We start from the raw sequence: 20,559 nt of genomic DNA, 5'->3' as shown, positions 1-20,559 counted from the left end.
ATGACTCAATACTTTTATTAAATACTGTTTAAAACAATGTGTTGTGCAGATATAAAACAATACGTTTACTGACGTATAAATCATCTGCAGAAACATATTTTACAGGGTACATATTTACTTTCTAGTGTTTTGGGTGGACCCTGCCTCTACTAAGTGCTTTATGCCCATTTAACTGTGAAAGGAGCCTTAGGTTAAAGTATCAACATGGCATGAACATGACTCATACTGTGACTTCAACATAAAGAGATAAGACATCTCATGCAACTTTATCTTCAACATCCACAACCGGTCAACCACACACCTACAACCATATATAAGGTGACAAAAACTCCACATGGTTAACAGGAGAACAGCCTTGGTGTGAAGGTAGGAGACTTGGAACATTTCCTGTGGTTTATGAAACGTTCGTTGTCAGTTGCTGCGGCTGGATGACACAGAGCTCTTGCTGTCCGTCTCTGAGTCTGTGCCCTCGCTGTCACTGCTAGCTGCTCTATGAGCCCCTGGTCTAGACCTGCTCGTCTCAGAAGTTCCTCTGCTCTGCAAAGGGGCGTTTTCGCTCACTGATGGAAGGCTGCTGATCAGAGGAGGGATGCTCTGTAGAGAGGGAAAGTAACTATAAGCATATGCAGGGGTGGAGCAAAATATCAATATGGCAATGTATTTTTCCTCCTAATTCTTGTGCAATTACTGAATCAGAGGTGACCAATATGGATGTTTTTTTTTAGTATGGACAGAAGTCAACTGTCCCGAGCATAAAACAGTGGGATAAACTGAGAAGGATACTGTCAGATGGTGTTACAAAGAGGTTAAAAGATGAAGCATAGTAAGACATGAAACTGAAACTAGTATGCACTGAATAAATTCCCTAATCCTTCTCAAAGTCAACTGTTTTCTTCAGCTACTCAGATATCAGGATCAAACATGATATGAATGTTTAGTAATAGATCTCATGTTGTAGAAATTATTGGAGAGCTTTATTATCATTGCTGGCCCCATGTAGCATATCATATTGTCATATTGGGCACATGTTCCCACAAAAACACTCCAAAATCTTATGGAAAGGCTTCCAAGAAGAGTCGAGGCTATAACAGCGGCAAAAGCAGGGCCAATTACAGATTGAAGTAAATGTTTGTGAATACTTTGTCATTACAGTCTCTGTTGGTGTAATGGTCAGGCAGCCAAATACTTCTGTCCTTACAGTGTAGTTCAAGTGGAACTCCCAAGTGTGTGGTACTGTATTGTTTTGTACTGTAGCTTATAGGCAAAACTGTCCATTTTTGCTCTCTTTGTTATCGCCTGGGTGAGAACATCTTGATGCTACGATGGAGCCTCTAGTATGACATACATGAGACCTTAACCCAGCTTTAAAAGGAGTTAATATCTTAGTGGTAATGAAACAGAATTCTATTAGGAAAATAATGTAAGATAAAAAAAAAGGAAGAAATCTCTGCTACAACTGGACCAGCCTTCACTGCTGTGAGTCTGACAAATACAGAGGAGTTAACTACTACATCATTTATATGCACGTCCCATTAATGTGACATTTAAGCTTCTGTCTTGACAAGGTTGTCTGTGCTTTGTAAAATAAAGTTGTTTTTTTCCCTAATAATACAATTCCTGTAATACACGTACAAAGTGCATAGACAAGACCTTTTCCCCTGGATTTAACATAAATTTATCGCAGCGTAAGGTGTTTGAGTGGGGACCCACCACTGCCTCCTGACTTCTCATCAGCTCTTCAATCTCATCATTCCAGCCAAGCATTTCAGCAAACCTCCGCACCGTGTCTGCCAGGTCACCCAGCTCCATGTGGTCTCCTCTGCGCAAAGGGACCTTTTCAAAGGGACCCACAGCGTGTCGATTTAGGAGGAGACGAGGCACAGTAGAGCGCACTGTGTTCACCAGGCTGGCAAATGGCTCAATCTGAAAAAAAACAAACAAACAAAAAAAACATAATAATAATAAAAATAGTACTAATGATAATAATAATATCATGGTTTAAATAAACCGAGCTGCAGGTTTGACTTCTTGCAACTAGTCCTATGAACCTATTTAAAAAAAAACAAACAGATGTGTTAGTGATACCTGTAAAGATGTGCCCATGATAATAAGCAGGTCTGCTTTAGGGAAGTCTTTAGTGTGCAGGAAATATTTCTGTGGAAGATCCTCTCCAAAAAACACCACATCAGGTTTGACAGTAGCAGCACAGAATGAGCATATGGGAATGGTGTCGCTCATTATTTTAAGCTGCAAAACAAAGATAAAGGAAGCATTACTGAGGTGTATAGAGAAGAGTGGAGGCAGAGAGTAACTGTCTTTACAGGGAAAGGTTTTTAACTGTCAGAGATATACCTTAGCATCTTCAACAGGGTACGCAGTGTAGCACAGGTGACAGGAAGCTGTGGCAAAACTACCGTGAGCTTCTACAAGTTTGTCATCCGGGATGCCACACACTGAAAAAAATGATTACATGTTGCATATTGACAATAAGACCAGAAGAAAGACAACAAGAATGTATGACATTGTTAAGGTAGCAAAGAGCCAGTTGACTGTCAAATCTTCAAGATGTTACCAACACATGAGAAAGGAAAATTATGAACAGATCCAGCTCATCTCCAGATGATGGGCATAAAAACTATTTAACTCAAAATGTCCCCGCATCATTGAAAAGGCAAACAGGCTTTGTTTCTATGACTGAAACTACAAAGAGGTCATCTAAAAAACAGTGAAGGAGCAACAAGGTGTTTCTAGAGTCTCAATAAAAAGCTTTCAGGAATCATTTTATGGCACCGATCCTCTTTTTGCCTGTTCAAGTACTGATTTCATCTGCAATTCAAAAGTTAAGATTTATCCTTACTTCATTCTGTTTTGAAATCATAAATTTACCCATTCCCTGTGTGATTGTATTTAACAGTTTTTTTCTGTATATGTAGCCGAGGCTGTGCTGATTTGAGTTTGGATTTTTCTGTTACTTTTTTTTTTATCCCATGTAATAGTTTGCCACCAGCAGATTTTGAAATTTAACGAACTGAGAGCAGACTGGTTTATATATATAAAGATATACAACTCACTCCACCTCTTCAATATGCGCAAGAAGACTCAGGTTTGCTGAAATGCTCAGAGAAACTCAGAGTTTATTTACACTGTGTATAAAAAATATGCACCCCCTTGATTGTTTTTATACATCAATTAAGGTCAATAATATAAATTTGGCTGTTTTGACAAAAAATTAAAAAACCCTCTTTAATATCAAAGTGAAATCAGATTTTACAAAGTAAATTCAAAAGTCAATTAAATATAAATATATAAGGTGGTAAAATAAGTATAAGTGACTGTGTAAATAATCACCCCCTTTAAAGTGACTGACCCAATTAAACACAGGTCCAGTCAACTGGTTTTAGTAGTCTCACAATTAGCGAAAAGATCACCCGAGTGCAGCAAATGTCTCTCAAGTGATTGCAGTATAAAGACACCTGCGTCTGGAAGGTCCAGCTTGTCAAAGCTTGTCACTTACACTTCTCCAGTCCGTCGATGTTCTGTGTGTACATGCGGAGCAGCAGGCCTTTGTGGTGAAGCATGCGGATGAAGTAGTGTATGTAGTTTGGTCGGTGGCTGCCGGGATAAAGAGCCTTTGCCAGAGAGAAAAAAGGCTGCGGGTTGTTGGTGAAGTAGTCAATGTTGAAAATAGCCTCTGGGTATGGGATGTCATACTTTTCCAGGTTGGCATAAAGACCTGTTCCTGGAGTTCTGAAAACAAAGATGCGCAAGAACTTCAATGGGCTTTTTGGTAAAACTTGGTAAATATTTAAAGAAAGGTGACAAACACTACTACTATCTTCACTGTACAGTTCTCAACTTTAAATTTTACAGGTTCAGTCCCACTTGATAGCTGAGTTAAAAGATAAAGATGATGTTAGAGAGAAACAGACCTGAAGTCTGGGATGCCACTGGCGGTGCTGATTCCTGCTCCAGCCACAACCACCACCTTCTTGCAGCGACCGAGCTTCACCAGCCGAGCCACAGAGGCCAAACCGCCCTGAGATGAGGACTTTACAGCAGATGGCTTACATGGATCTGATCTGGACTCAGAGGATGGACAGGCCAGCACCGGAGCACTTCGAACATCTTTGGACATTTTTCCTTGCCTGAAGAGCAGGTCAAGAAATAACACAAGAAAAAAAACATCACTATAAATAAGCAGCTGATTATAAAGCAAGAGTCACAACAAGCCGGCAGCACACTTTTTAAAAACACTTTTTTATGCTGATTATGGCACTCATTGTGAAAACAAACAAAAAAAAGGTGAAGGAAAAATTAAAAAATAAACCTCACAAGTCCTCATATGAACAAGGCAAGAGTTCTAATGCCAGTGATTTAAAATATGATGCTAAAATGTTAAAGCTGATAAACATTGATATATTAATATGCTGATGTTAGCATTTTACACAGCTGCACAGAGCTAATAGCAGAGCTGGGAAGTCCTAGTCTCAAGTCTTGTTTCACATCAGGTAATAAACAGGAAACAGTTTTTGCAGAAATATCTTCTGTATTAAGTAGCATTTTTTGAATTGAGACATTTATTCATATTTCTTTTGAATGATGAAATGTATACAATAAGTTGAATTGATAGGCTTTGAACTGCATTTATGTACATTTTTTATCTACTTGATGTTTTGTCTTCTAATCATTGATTTATGTAATGCTATACTTTCTGGCCAAATGGTACACAAAGAAATGAAGTGTTTTTGGGGCATCTCTCAAGCATAAGGTGATTGAAGGTACAGGTGTGAATGGGTATGAATGGGATATTTATCAGCATGTTGCATAGCATTTCTCTGTCATCCGTGTGTTAATTTGGTGTAAATGGTTAAAAGTGACATGCAGTATGTCGCATTTTGAGTGATAAGACTAGAAAATTTCTATACAAGTCGTAAATTTGGAAGTTTGGATGCATAAGGTACAATAGTAGTAGCATAAACCTCCAGTGATATCAGTGTGCATCGCCTCTTAAAGAAGACTCTGGCAATGAAGCTAGCATATACAGCGCTACAGACAGGTACACTTTCTCCGTGTAATACACCAAGTTTCAGGCAAAAACTGGCAAGGAATACAACGCTGGATGAATTGTACGCTATAGTGCTATTTTTTTCACCCCAGAAAGCCTCTGTGTTTGGCACTATTTTGCAATGAGAGCTTAACCTACCAGCTACATGCTGTTTACTGTGGATATGATGGGATATCATAATGAGCCAGAGTATACAGAGGAACTTCTACAGATGGAAACTCGGTGGGAAGAAAGAAAGAGGAGAGAAACTTTAGAGTAGACTGGTTTGTAGGAGAGATCCCAAGTTACCTTGTGGTGTAGCTGTGCAAACTGCGAGCCCAAGCTACTGATTTCACAACACTTCTTCAGGTTAATTCTGATCGAGGATAGCAACTCACAGATGCCAGCAGTCTGCATCACTCTCCATCCAGAGCTCCCTGCCTTACTTGGTTTCACGGACCTTCTTCAATTTTATCAGAGTAAATTGAAAAAAACATAATAATAATAAACCCCAACCAGAAGACATGAAAAAAGGGAAAATTTGCCATCCAAGTAAATTTTTGGTGGTTTTATTATTATAATGGCTGATAATTAGACAAGTCACAGTTGGCCCAATGTTTACCTTCTGAACACTTTGTGTCAGCTGTTGAAGTGGCCCTGGAATAAGTGGTTTTAGCTAAGTTTGTTGTCATTTCTTTGTCAAAGCTCGCAGACCCAGACAGCTGATGAGGGTATGACAATATGCTGAGGCGGGTACTTCTCAAAGGGGCAACTCACACTGAAATCACTGGAGGCTATGCCATTGGCATGTACCTCATACAACCAGTTTCAAAAATACTGAAATATCCCTTAAAACATTTAACTGCTATTTATCACAGGTAGGCAGGGCATTAGAAAAGACCACCTTTTAAAATGATGATTTGCAGATAAACTTTTATAAGAAGACATAATTCCTTTTTTGACAAAAAGATCATTTTATAACTGGAGCTAATGCAGTTATGTGATATGTTAAACTAATTGAACTATGTTCTTTTAAATGGTGTACGTAATGTCTCCTCACCTAGCGTCCTGGCCGCTCACGCTCATTTGACTCAGGTCCTGGGCCAGAGCAGAGTCTGTCTGCTTCTTCCTTTGTTTTCCATATGTACCTGGACCCGGGTCCTTGCTCTCTGTTGGGCCAACGTGTCGGGCCTGAGTGCTGGAGCTGCGGGTTATCCTGCTAACTGGGGTATGGGAGACTTTATCCCAACTGGACCTGGACTTGTTCATTCCAACACCTGTTGTCAGCAAGAGAAAAAAGGATTAGTTGTTGTAACACTTATGTTTTTCCTTTGTTTGGGGTGGAAAATGCAGACTTCATTGCGTGCTATTTTCTATTTTTGCTTCTTTTTTGGCCAGTTAGCTATTGAGTTGTTTCCACACTGCTCCATCTCCTGTGTCCCATATTTAAAAAGCTGTTACACTGAAATCATCCTTTACTTCTGGCTCTCTTTGCACACAGAGAAGCTGAAATGTTTTAAAACCGTCGACTGTTGAACAAAAGGTAATGGCTGCAATATATTTAGCAACCCCCTCCTCTGCCCCTCAGCAGCTATGCTAATACAGTCCACAGCTGTGGCAGCTTTACTGTTCAGGAAAAGCGGAGGGGAGAGTGTAAAGAGGGGTGAAAGTGAAAAAAGAGGGGTGGCAGAGGTGAAAGGGATCCGTAGATTGACTGTGTGTCAACAAACCCAGCTGGGAAAGAAAAGAGGATGCCCCCTGACGGCCCCTTCAAAATGAGGGAGAAAGGGACAAGGGGGTGCAGAGATAAATGATATGGAGGAGGGATTCAATAAAGAGGGAACAGAGGAGGAGAAGAAGAAGAAGGGAGAGGAGGAGGAGGGGGCTCCTCTTCCAAAGCTATTCTCGGCCCTCTAACAACTTCCATGAGGAATGAGTGTGAGTGATCAGGGAGCCAACGAGGAGACAAAAGAGCTACAACCCATAAAACATGACTGTTTTAGAGGGCAGCAGGGAGATAAGACAAGCTTCTGTCCAGCAGCATCTTATCGCCCTCCGGAGGGACACGAGGGGAGGAGAGCGAGGGGTCACCAGCCAAGGAAAATAGCAGAAAACAAAGTCATGAGATAATATAGAAAAAACTGTGAATTATTCTTCAAATAAAGATTAGGATAAAATAGTAACTGCTAATTAAGGCTGTGTGACCTTAAAATAGTAGTAGTAGGAGTAGTAGAGAGAACGAGGGTATTAGTAACAAGTTTATTGATCCAAAGAGCAATCACAAGTGGATGAAGAAATTAAAAATGCTTTAGCATTGCTTTTAAAACATGTTTCTCCTACAGTATCACATCTCTTTGTTCAATCATGCTTTGTTCCATTTAGGGTCCAAACTTGTCTTTCTTTTATTAAATAAATGAATGAGTTGTTGAACATTGGAGGAATTTAGGTCAAGATTTCTCATAAAGAGGTGGCGGTGGGTCTCGATGCCTGATCAGTTGAGAACCACCGATTTAAGGAATGAGGATGAACAAAGAAAAAGACTTCAGTTGTTCCAACCTAAAACTCCACAAATTATTTGTACATAGCCCGTATTTACAGTCAAAATAGAAAAATCAGAAATGTTCATTTCTGCTGATACCAATAATGAACTTTAGGACCCAGTATTTACTAATACTGATATCATACTGATCATATTGTGCATCCCTACAAGATAAGATCGACTTCATTGTCTCAGAGTAAGATATCTGTCTTGGGCTCTTCCACCATGCTACAGCCATAGACAATACTCAACACCAGCAGATTACACATGAAAAACACTTTGACATAAGACATTTAGTATCAATAAATAATTCCCCTAAAAAAAATCTAGAATATAAATACTATTAAATCCTGAGAGCACCACTAGAAAACTGCAGGAGAAATCACAGTCCAGTTCATTGCCATTCCTGCCTTATTTGCTACTCTTTAAGATCTTTATAGACCTAGGAATAAATTAATTCTTAAACTTGTTCAATCCACAACGAGGAACGCTCAGATGTTTCTCATTTTGACCAGGTGTTTCCAACCAGTTTACCTGTACTCAAATTTGCAAAGCTGAGAGGAACAGCAGAGAATGTTTTAGAAAAAAATAGTTTTTCATTTTTCAAAACCTCAGCTCTCCAAAGATATAATTTATTGATAAAACTGATTCTTAGGCTAGGCCTGCTGGGATTAATGATACCATTAATTTATCTTGCAATATATGTATCACGGCACAAGGTTCATAAAACGTTTTAAAATCACAATTATTCATGCTTCTCTAGTTTTCTTTGCAAAAGATGAGAGTTCATCTAGGCCTGTGCGAAGTGTGTCTCACTACGGAGTTGACAAGACCACTACATCCATCAAACACACTTAAAGCAGTCAATAGCACTGAAATCTAGTGGTGGGCACTGGGCAGTAAACTAGTATCAGTACTGTCAACTGTGAAAATTCTGCCCCGGATTGGACTTCTGCATCACCGTCATTACCAGTTTTTAAATGGGTGCGTTCAGCTGTAGAGCCCACGCAAGGCATGACGCAGCCATTAGCTAGCAAAGAGATGAGTTATTCTGAGTCCAGTCAGCAGTAAGTTTTGCTCTAGCAGTAAAAGCAGCCACGTAACTGCCACTAATCTGTCATTTATTTTATTATCCATTATTGTCTTATTTGAGAGTTTGTCCTTTAGAACTACCATATTTCTTACTATTTTTTGACCAAATTGCTTAGCTGTTTCTCCGTCTTATTTGCAGATATATGTGACAGTTTATTTGTGTTCTGTTTAATATCCTGAACTTTTTTAAGTAACAGACTGTCATATTCTAGTTGTAGTTTTCGCAGTGTCTCTAAATCACTGATGCAATTAGTCTTTTTATGAACATTCCAAAGAAATTCCATGGATTTTTCCACTTAGTCAATCTCTCTGTCTAATTCTTTTTTCTTTTTTACTGAAAAGGATACTCCTCTAATATACGCTTTAAAGGCATCCCAAATAATGTCCATCTGAGGTCTGTCTTTAATTGTAGTGTTGTCAATATTTGTATTCATGAATATCTAAATATGATTTTTAATGTAATTCTGAAATTCTACATATCGGTTAAATGTTTTTGGTTCATTTGACGTGTCACTGCAGCATGATCTGAAATGACTATATTGTGAATTTTAGTTAAGTTAACACTTCCTAATCCTCTACTAGATAGGAAAATGTAATCTATTTGGCTGTATGATTTTTGAGCATGGGAATAAAAGGTAGAATCTTTATTCTTGGGATGCATTACCCTCCACACATCCTGCAATTCGTTTGACAGAAATTCTACTAGATGTGTGGGTGGTTGTACTTTCCTTTTATTATGTGAACTGTCCTTTATACTAAAAGATATTATTCAGTCACATCGCCTCCTAATATAATGATTCCTGTAGGAGACATATCAAGTATCTTCTGTATTTTACATAAAAATGATCCATCTGATAAGGGTGGATAATAAATATTGATCAATGTATATGTAGTTCCAAAAATGACACATTTTATGACCAAGTATCTACCTTCTGGGTCTGCATATTGTGAATTTAATTTAAAGGGGATGTTTTTTATTAATTAGTATCCCAACTTCTCCGCTACAGGATGTAAAAGTGGACTCAAAAACTTCTCCAACCCATTGTCTCTTAAGATGTTGTATTTCACCAGTTTTAAAGTGAAGTTCTTACAGAAAGATAACATCTGATGAGACCTTTTCTTAGATGACCCAGAACCTTTTTTTTTTTTAAACACCTTCTTTTAGTCCATTTACATTCCAGGTACAAATGGTAAATCAATTAAGTGCATTTTCTTTATTCCCTCTCTTAGTTTAATGTCTATAATAATAAGGACCATGTTCACTTTGCAGAGCTTATCTGTCGGCCTGTCTGGGGCTTTAACACAAACTGGGTTGCCATGGTTTGTTTTTAGCTCAGCGCTGCAGTGATTCCACTTAAACAGCAGTTTGAAATGTGTTTAAACTCCTGACTGGCTTAAAAAGTCCATGCTCAGTCCTAGAAGCGAGCTGTGATGTTAAATGGGACAGGGACGTATGAAGAGATGCAGCTGTAAACACTGCACTTTGCAGAAAGTCGCCAGTAGCGTTGCAGAAACTTAGCTGAACAATGATAAAAATGCTACTTTCAAAAATTCCTTCACAATAAAAGTCTGTAGCTATTGTTATTTATTAAGGGCTTTTACTGTGACCATCCCCAATGGGAAATAAGGTGTAGTCAATTACAGCTTGACTCACCTCAGCACTGTAGAAGTGAAACCTAAAACTATAGGAGCGTTAACACAATATGGAACATACAGAAATGAAAAAAAATAAAAACATTCTTTTCATGTTATGCTCAAACATGAATTCTGTATGCCATCACAGGTTTCTGCAAATAATTACAGCCTTTCTGTGTTGATGTAAACTCTCCTTGCAGTTAAAAGGTGTATTTTTGAGACCAAATTACAGCTTGCTCTTACTCAAGAGGAAAATTCAGTTATTCAGGTATTTTTTACATTTAATTCATAAAATAAAAGAAAAACATGCTTTTCTGTTTTTGGTCATTTGTGTTTGTTTTTTAAACAAGGATAGGAAAAAATGTTTAAAATCATATATCAAATTTAAAAAAAAAAACATCAGGGAATCAATTTTTAGGCCATATCACCCAGGCCTAAGTTCATCCCTACCAAGCTTAAACTGTAGCCTATTTAAATCTAATTTCATAAAAGCTTCAACAAAGCCATCTTAAAACCCTCACACTCCCCAAACTTTCCTTTTAGAATTCATTCATTTCACTTTGCCTTCTTAAAGGTTGCGGCCCCCGTCTCCCCCAATTACCTCAGTGCTTTTCCCTGCACATCCTAAGGAACTATTAAAAACAACAGGAGGGAGAGGGAGCGACGGTCTCCACTTTTGTCCGGGAACCTCTCTTTAAAAAGGAAAAAAAAAAAAAAAAAAAAAAGGATACTGCTGTGTACAGGCAATAAATCAGCAGCACAGTTATTAAGGTCTCACACAGACAGTGGAGTGAAGCTGTACATGATGGGAAAAGTCCAGTCAAATCTCCAAAAGTTACTGTTTACAGGAAAGTCAGGCTGACAGACTGATTCATCTGAAATTAACTAAATTAAGAAAATAAGAGTAAAATCAGATGAATTAATACAACAGATAAAGAACCCCCTCAGTTATCATTCATTTACTGAACAAGAAAAATTATAACATAGTAGTGATGCTCTAGAGCGTGAAATTTATGAGACTTCAGCAACAACTTCAAACTGGTTGATTGAGTTGATTTTTTGAATTTATATTAAAAGTAAGATCATATATGTCAAAGGTGACTATTTTTAATCAAAGATCAATTTTATTTTGAAAATGTCAATTTTTTTATCTGACCAAATTGTGCTGTTAGTATTCATTAATGATAAATAAATCCCTGTATAAATGACAAAAGGCTTAAAAGGGATTTAAGAGACCCCCCTCACCCTGTAATGCCTTTCACTGTGCTTGTTCCCGCTGCTCTCCACAGTCAAAAAGCCAAGCCCAGAGTGTCCCAGTACGGGACCACCAGCAGTGTCGCTGCTCATATGAGGGTTACAGTTATCTAATTAGAGCTGCCCTACAACACTGGGCACACCTCAGTGCTCACCGTTACCCCCCAAACAGTCAGGATAATCCATTTACAACACTACAGGCTGAGAGCAAAAGCCAAAACAAGTAAGAGTCAGTCTGGAATAAGTAAAAAAACTAAATTAAAATGTATAGTTTTTTTTTTTTTTTTTTTAAATCTGCCAGTAGTGAGCACGGTTTTTAAACAGCTCTATCAAAGGGAAAATGCTCATCAGGTGAAAGAATCATTAAAACACCCTGTTTGATTTTATTTAAAAACAGCCCAGGCCTGTTTGGAGACTTTTTTAGGCTGATATCTCCAAGGTTACCACTTTTCAGGAAAAGAAAAACCCGCAAAGTGCAAAAAATTGCAATACAACGAGTGTCCACTTGAGGCTGGCTGCAGGATCACTGGAAGTCCTGTCTGGACACCTGTTAAACAGCCGGTTTTGACACTAGAAATAAACTGGAAATAAACCAACGTGTCTCATTAGCCAATATCTTCATGTGCTCTCACTGTAGGGGGGCTGATTTTTTTTTGTACCACAATTGTTTAGATCAGTGTTTCCCAACCATTTTTCCTCGGAGCCCCCCCTACATGCACCTAAGAAAAGCGGAGCCCCCCCAGGACCCAGGAGAGAAGAAAAAGTGACACACTGACGCCAAAAATGAACAAAGATTTGAATTGTTTCGCTGATAAAACCCTAAAAAGAGGCCTACGATTGATTTTATTATCTAAAGACCTTTGCATGAACTGCTTGATAACAGTTTTATCATGGTTTTAGTCAATATTTGCAAATCTATTTTTGGCAGCCTCAAAGCAGACAAGGCCTTGTGCCCCCCCTTGAGATCTTTGGTGCCCCCCCTGGGGGGTCAAAGTGCTTAGTAGGTGGGCTGTTAGGTTGATCCAAAGTTCGGTTGAGACCATGATTTCAGTATGGAAGCCTCTGCGGATTGACTTCAAGAGCTGTTTGAGTCTGCCTATTGTAAGCAGACGACTGACATCACAAAGAGATTGTCCAATTCTTCCTACAGTCTATAGTTGCTGCTTGCTTACCTCACGACTCGGCCGCACCTGAAAGTACTGCCCCTCGTCGCTAATTGGTCCTGTCACTTTCACACTGGACTGAAACTGTTTGGATGGGAGCTTTGCAAGATGGATTTGCCAGTGAGAAACACGGAAATATCAGTCTGCTTTGTAAGGTTACCTGCAGACATGATCAAGAGACGACCCTCTGAAGTTTAACTCGAGCATCAGAATGGGGAAGAACGGGGAATCGGGAATATTTCAGAAACAGCTGATCCAACACGATTTTTAATGCACAAACATCTCTAGTGTTTACAGAAAATTATCCAAAAAAAGAGAAAATCCTGAGAGTAGCAGTTCTTTGGGCAAAAATGCACTGTTGATGGCAGAAGTCACAGGAGAACAGCCAGAACAGTACAAAACATGAATTAAAATCACTACTCCTTACAACCAACGTATGCAGAAGTATGTTGAACCTTGAAGAAGATGAGCTACAGCATCAGAAGACTCACTCCTGCCACTTAACAACAGGACACTGAGAATACCGTTCACACAGGTTCACCAAAATTGGACAATAGAAGATTGGAAAAATGTCGCCTGCTCTTATCAGTCTTTTTTTTCTGCTGCAATATTTGAATGGTAGGGTCAGGATCTGGTGTAAACAACATAAAGGCATGTCAGGACACCAACAAGCCCGCTCAAAGTCCCTTAATCACCTCTCTTCTCCATCCTGATGCTCAGTCTGACCTTCAACTGATCACCTTGACCGTGTCTACAGGCCTAAATGCACTGGTTTCTGCCGTGTGATTGGCTGATCAGATGTTTGAGATAATGAGCAGTTGAAAATGTATACTTAATGAATTGATCGGTGATGTTAACATAACTTTACTGATGGTTCAGTTTGGTGGTCCAATGCTATAATACTTAAATCCTTCATCAGATCCTGGTTTAAGGCTCACAGCAGCGGTCTGCTGGAGTAACAGTCAGTGGTGTCTTAAAGCAGATATGGTTAAGTTTAATGAGGGGCTTTTCCCCTACAACCCCACCATTTAACCCTCCACTCACAGCAGAATTGAGGACAGCAGACTTTGATCTCGGCTGCCCGTCACACACAGGGATGGCGATGGGCAGCCAGGTTGTCATGGAAACCTCTTCATTACTTAGTTGGAGAGGCAACAGTTCTCAGCCCTCAGTCCCCACCTGCTCACTAATGACATATCGCTGTGTGTAGCATCTTTGTTGCACTGCCTGTTGACACAAAGCAGCCAGTCCTAATTGGTGTTTGTATATCGTTTGCTCACACCGCAGAGGAAGAGGAGCCGAGCTCTTCTCCTCTCATCCTGGAACTTCTCTGCTGATGTTGATGTTATTTGTGTGGCCGAGGAGAATATTCTAAAGAGGACAAGGACTCAAAACATAGACTTAAAAAAGGACCAATCCCTGTAATAAAAATGTTAAAAAGGCAGGATGAGGCCTGAGACAGAACAAGTCAAAACAGCTTGTTTTGAAAATCATCAGCTTTAAAACTCCTGTGAGGAAATGATTGTTTGTGAACAGCACATTCTGTCTCTTAGAAAGCAAAACTTAGAAATCTTATTGCTGATGGTCTCGTATGCTTTTTTAGATTATCATATTATTACCAGTCTGTTTCATAACCATTTTAAATCTCTTATATGTATTGACTTAATGGTTGTACAGCAGCAAAAAAAAGCTCAAAATTACACATTTCACTCACTGGGCCGGTCAAGATTTCTGCATGGCATTCTACTTTGCCTATACGCTGTATCAAAATGTTGTTTACTTGTTAAATGTTAGTTATAATACAAGCCCAAGTCTTCATGTTTTTTAACAGATAATTTTATGACCATTCTTTTTATTCAGACAGGACAGCTCAAGAGCGACAGGAAACATGGGGAGAGAGTCAGGGAGGACATGCACCAAACAGCGCCAAGACCTGGAATCAATACTGCAACCAGTGTGTATAGCCTCTATATATGAGGGCGCCTGCTCTACCAACTGAGCAAAACTGCCTACTTCTACCTGTTTTTAACCGAGCTAGCCTGGTAGCTAAAAAAGTTGTTGGGCGTCTCAAACTTTTCTATCGCTCCACAGAAGCTGAATTATTTCATAACTAAAATCATGACAATATATTTACTGGATAGTTAGAGCAAAACCCTGTAGGTCAGAAGAGGTAGGGAGGCAATTTCTGATGTGTTTTCTTTCAGTGAAAACAATCAAATGTTGTCCATTTTTCAAAACATCCCTTTCAGGGGGGGCATGGGGAGGGGGGTTCCACTTTTACTACATACAAGGAGAGTGGGCTCTAAGGCTGCCTTGATTATGGCAAACGATCAACATCACAGATTATTTCCATTGATTTTAAGATAAAGATTATGAAACACATTTACTGGCTGAAATATTCACCACATGTGACAAAATAAAGACAAAACTATTATAACACAGCATGGGGCACATTCATTGTTTCATCTCAATTATTTTGTTTTCATTATCACTGAAAGCCTAAACAGTCACTGAAACTGCTTTAACTTTCCAGCACTAGTGGGCTCTAGAGGAAAGAAGACTGGGAACCCCTGTGCTGAGGATAAGCCAAGATGACGCTATGCTGCCACCTGTTGGCAACTTTACCTCACTGCACATGAAACCCATCAGCATCCACACTGTGCTCACTTATACTGGCTTATGAGATAGCTGTGTTATTATGGTTCGTTCTGTGTAGTTCTGTGTACCAAGCCATTTTCTGCCGTTTAAGTTGACCTTTCTTATAACATTTCAGAGGAAAAATAACTTCTGTTCTTACACTATGTTAAATTATTTGAAAAGTGCAGTTGTTACTCAACTAGTAACTTTCTAAATTCAGATTACTTCAACAAAGTTTACATAACTGAATTATTGTATATTATCATAACTGACATAACCTAAAATTAAGTAAACATATATGCATATTTCCCAACACTTACAGGCAGCAGTATACAAAAGATGTAATTTGTACTTAATCAATACTATAATATAATCCAATAATGATTACTTCCGCCAAGGAGGTTATGTGATCAGCAGGGTTTGTTAGTTTCTTAGCAACATAACTCAAAAAGTTATGAATGGATTTTCATGAAGTTTTCAGGACATGTCAGAAATAGCATAAGGAAGAACTGATTAGATCTTGGGACTGATCCAGATCACCGTCTGGATCCAGGAATGTTTTAAAGGATTCTGTACTATTGGGAGATAGGGCTAATGGCAGAGGTCTACGCTCTCTGAGTGCTTTTCTAGTTTATTTATATATTCTGAATTGAACATTCTTTTTCAGTCATTCCTTATGGTATTAGATTTATTTTGATGTTTATACTTTTGTATTTTGGCTAAGGTAAATTTGAAAATGGAGGACTTCTAGCAATGTTTTTCTTTACTTAGGTGTCTCTACTATTACTTTAAAATCTATAAGTAATTGAGTACTTTTCTGAAAACTGGTTAAGCCTGTATGTTAGTAAACATTTACACATGAAAAACATGCATTAGGATTTTCACCGCACCTGATCTGCTGTCTAAAGCAAAGACAGAAGAGGTCTTAATGACAGCAGACCACGAGGAAAAATTAAATAACTATTACAAACTTATTTGTATAGCATATTTAGAGCTGATATAAAACAATATTCACAGCTGATATATCATTTGTAAAAAGCTGTGGAATTTAGCGATGAATGATGTAATCGGTGTGAAATAGTTATTGGCAGATATTAGCTTAAAAAGTGAATTATCGGTATTGCATGTATGAAAATGTATGCCAGTATTTACCACTGATAGTTTGGCTTTAAAAATCTGCCTGTATCAGGGGTAAATATTGGCTGTATGAACAAAAACATTGTGGAGTTTTAGGCTGGACCAACAGACTTACTTCAGCTTAAGTCTTTTCTTTATTCATAATCATTATTTAGACTTTAAAGTGTGTTTAAAGAAGATAAATATGTTAATTTGTTCAGTTTAACTTTTAAATTGAGGATAATAAAGTGGGATGTTTTAGGTCTGAACTGCTTTTCAGTATCAGTATTGGTATTGGATAGAAAATATTCTGCAATTTTCAGCATATGAGACATAGGCAAAAACCCAGCATTGTGTATGCCAAGAGAAAATCTTCAGATCTGCTGATACCAATAATCAACATTTTGGGAAAATATCTGCCAATATTAATATGCTGTGAAACCCTATCAGCATGAAGAGTTGTGGATAGTTATTGAATGGAAAAAAGGGTGCCTTAAGTTGGTGAAAGTGATTTGATGTTTCTGATTATCAGATATAAAGGTTGTTATTATTTTGATACTTTGATTTTCCTAGGTTTTTTTAACTGTCTCTATATGATAAAAGTGCTTCCTTGCAATGCTGTTAAGTCTGATTACGAAGCAAGCTGTGGTTTTGTATATGTATTGATCTTATTTTAAAACAAAGATACATCGGCTAGATGTGACAATTACTACATCCATCGAAATGGCTTTATAAAAGTGTATTTTTTAAGTGCATGAATATTTCTTTCCCTAGAAATAAAATATAACAATCAAAGAACGATTTTTCCTAATAGTCCTTCTCTCGTCATTTGAGGCTTTCCTTCAGAAAACAGCCTTTTGATTTCCGACTTATACTGGTTTTGCTATGTGATAGTATCAGACTCCGTGTGAAACTCGGTGCTGGGACAGTAAAACTGGACTTTAGCCAAACATTTTCATTGCAGCAGCTGTAAAGTAACATAGCTCCACTCTGCAGAAATACATTGTTACTGCTGTTCTTCCATTTCCCTCTCTTCCCGTCTGCTGCCAGAAATATCAATGCTATTGTTAGTGTAAACAGCTCTGTCATTCGGTACCTCTCTCCAGACGGCGAACCTTTTGAATGCAGGACAGGAGGCAGGTGATGTGCACATGCAGAAGGAGACTGCTGTTAAACGTTAAGCGTTTGCATTTATCCACAGGCCGCTGTAGTCAGGTCCACCTGTGCTGAAGAGGAAGTAAACGTGTCTTCTTCTTAAGTGAGGGCTGTTTATCTTCACGCAGCCACGACTGTTACATTTGTAGCGAGAGAGCTCCCACTCTGCTGCAGTTTCCGGGTCCTAAATTAGTCATTACGAATACAGGCGGGAAACTGAGTTGGAGTCACGTGGTGCTGCATTTCCGCTCTCAACCCTCAATGTCATTCATAAATTTCTTATTATTTAGAAAGTCGATAAAAGACAAGGTGCAAAGGTTATCTGTAAGTACATAAAATACGACTGCGCTGTGCCTATAAGTCCATCACAGTAAATTTAAATTGTAAATAATCAATGACTAAATACACTAAAATAATAACATATCCTGTTGTTATTGCCTCACCTTAAAGATTCGGGCTGTTTGTAAATTGACTAAAAACTATAATTTTTACATTTCAAACATGACCAAACTAAAAGCAACCTCTTATTTTTTATTAAATTAATTATTATTATCATTTTTATCTTTATTATTATTTCACTATAGCACATTTCTTGTCTGGGAGGGGTCATCTGAAGGGACATTGACATGGTTCACCTGAACCATAAACTGGAATAGACTGATAACACCACTGCACCTCATTTAATGAAATACTTGAGGAAAAGGAAATCATGTGACTCATTGGGAAAGGTGAGCATTTCAAAATAAAAGCCTCCATGTCAAACAAGAGCCATCAATTGTGTTTTACAGTAGTATAATAGGCCAAAATGCTCTCTGTGCAATGTATGATAAATAATGCAAATTGTAAATGTACTGGCGATTTAATGGACTGTAATGTTTATTACCTTTCATTATCTTTTATTCTCATTTCATACACAGTGCTGTGAAAAAGTATTTGCCCCCTCTGACTGTGGTTTGCTGGGGTCCCAAAGCCTTGCAAATGGCTTTGTAACCTTTTCCAGACTGATAGATTTCAATCACTTTGTTTCTCATTTGTTCTTGAATTTCATCGGATCGTAGCATGATGTGTTTCTTTCTGAGATCTTGTAGCCTACTTCACTTTGTCTGACAGCTTCTATTTAAGTAATTTCTTCATGCTTCTTTCTTCATATTTTTATGTTTTTAGATATCTTTTTATTCTTCTAATTCTATGAACAGCACATTGAAAGAGCTGATCTGAGTCCTTATCGATACCACTATTAATACTTTCTATAGTTTGGTGGAAAGACAGAATAAAGGCAAATATTTAATCTACAAGTGGTCTTAGCTGAGTAGTGCTTCAGTTAAAAAGCTATGATTCTGTCTGTCACATCTATTGTATATCCCTCAAATATAAACACATATTCACAACTGTATTTATTGAAGTTTCTCATCAAAAACTAAATTTTCCCATTTTTTTTGTAACACTTGAGCACATCATAACATAGTCATCTAATTTACTTAGGTTACCTGAATGCATCATATTATATTATATTATATTCAGTTTTGCTAATTTCGCCGCAGATTTCTACACTGTATTAATATTGTTAACAAACAGGACTTGTTCAAAGTTTTGGAGCACTTTTCAGCATTTTTCTGAGCAGCTTAAGAAGATAACTGTCCTGAATTAGCTAAGGAGAGTGGTATGACCATGGCTTGATCCCGTGTTGTTGTTAGAGTCTTTGCTAACATTAGCAAAGCTGTTCTTTGCCTGAAGGCAGTACTTAAGACCATAGACTGTAGAAAGAATTGGACAAACTCTGTGTGACGTCAGTCGTCTGCTTACAATAGGCGGACTAAAACGGCTCTTGAAGCCAATCCGTGGAGGCTTCCATGTTGAAATAGTGGTCTCAACTGAACTTTGGATCAACCTAACAGCCCGCCCACTAAGCGCCTCTTCCTGTCAGCCTGCTAGCTAGCATTCAGGTTGACAGAAATGGAACATCTGCCTGCCGAGCTATCTGTCAATCAAATGAGATGCGCCAATCAGCTTTCATCCTAAATACAATCCAAACGATCGTGTTACAAAAAAATTCACCCCCCGTACAGTGGGAGCACAATAAGACACTAGCTAATGAGACAGGTTTGGTGTTTTGAACCAGGCTGTAAACCAGTTTATTTCTAGTGTCAAAACTGGCTGTTTAACAGGTGTCCAGACGGGACTTTTGGTGTTCCTGCAGCTAGCCTCAAGTGGACACTCGTATTGCAATTTTTTGCACTTCTGTATTGGCTTCATTTTTCAGGACTGGAGGTTGCCGCTTGCTTAAGACTCATTGTGGTTCGGTGTAAAGACAGTTCATCATAGCAGCATGTACTCACAATTTTGGTTTTATCTTAACTAACATTTGCCAGCTTTTTAAAAAAGAATCGCCACTAAGCAGACCTGTGTCTGTCTCCTAGCTGATTACCGCGGTCTGTGTCTGACCTGCCTGTCACCTCTTCACCCCCAGGTACCTAAACATCCGTGGTGGAGGACTAAGGGAGCAAGTTGTGCTTAAACTAAAGCTGGGTTTCCATCAGGGGGTCTGGTTTGATTCAGTACGGTTTGGTATGGTTCGGTACACTACACCCCAAAATAGTTTGTGTTTCCACAGACACCCATGCCCTCACTTGGGGGGCAGGCTGTAGTTGTAGAGTTGTAGAAGGGATGAGTGACAGAAGGAATAAGCAGTAACAAGCTTTATTACCTCCACCAAGGAAGTTATGTGATTGGGTGGGTTTGTTTGTTTGTTTCTTAGCAACATAACTCAAAAAGTCATGGATTATCATGAAATTTTCAGAAAATGTCAGAAATGGCATAAGGAAGAATTGATTAGATTTTGGGACTGATCCGGATCATTATCTGGATCCAGGAATTTTTTAGAGGATTCTGTACTATTGGGAGATAGGGCTAATGGCAGAGGTCTG

General features: G+C 38.5%; 1 protein-coding gene across 1 annotated transcript; it reads right to left on the bottom strand.

Annotated features, from left to right (window-relative positions):
- si:dkey-103i16.6 (uncharacterized protein LOC557125 homolog) lies at positions 1–17,810 on the bottom strand. The gene is made up of 8 exons (XM_041795366.1): positions 17,577–17,810; positions 6,105–6,321; positions 3,930–4,145; positions 3,515–3,747; positions 2,353–2,453; positions 2,086–2,247; positions 1,711–1,923; positions 1–594 (listed from the first exon to the last, which is right to left on the bottom strand). Exons 2-8 carry the CDS (start codon positions 6,311–6,313, stop codon positions 412–414), a joined length of 1,317 nt encoding a protein of 438 aa, XP_041651300.1. The 5' UTR covers positions 6,314–6,321; positions 17,577–17,810; the 3' UTR covers positions 1–411.
- Between the last annotated feature and the right edge of the window lie 2,749 nt (positions 17,811–20,559).

The sequence above is a fragment of the Cheilinus undulatus genome, linkage group 9 (assembly GCF_018320785.1).
Source record: "Cheilinus undulatus linkage group 9, ASM1832078v1, whole genome shotgun sequence".
NCBI lineage: Eukaryota > Metazoa > Chordata > Actinopteri > Labriformes > Labridae > Cheilinus > Cheilinus undulatus.
This window is presented reverse-complemented; position numbering and strand designations above follow the sequence as displayed.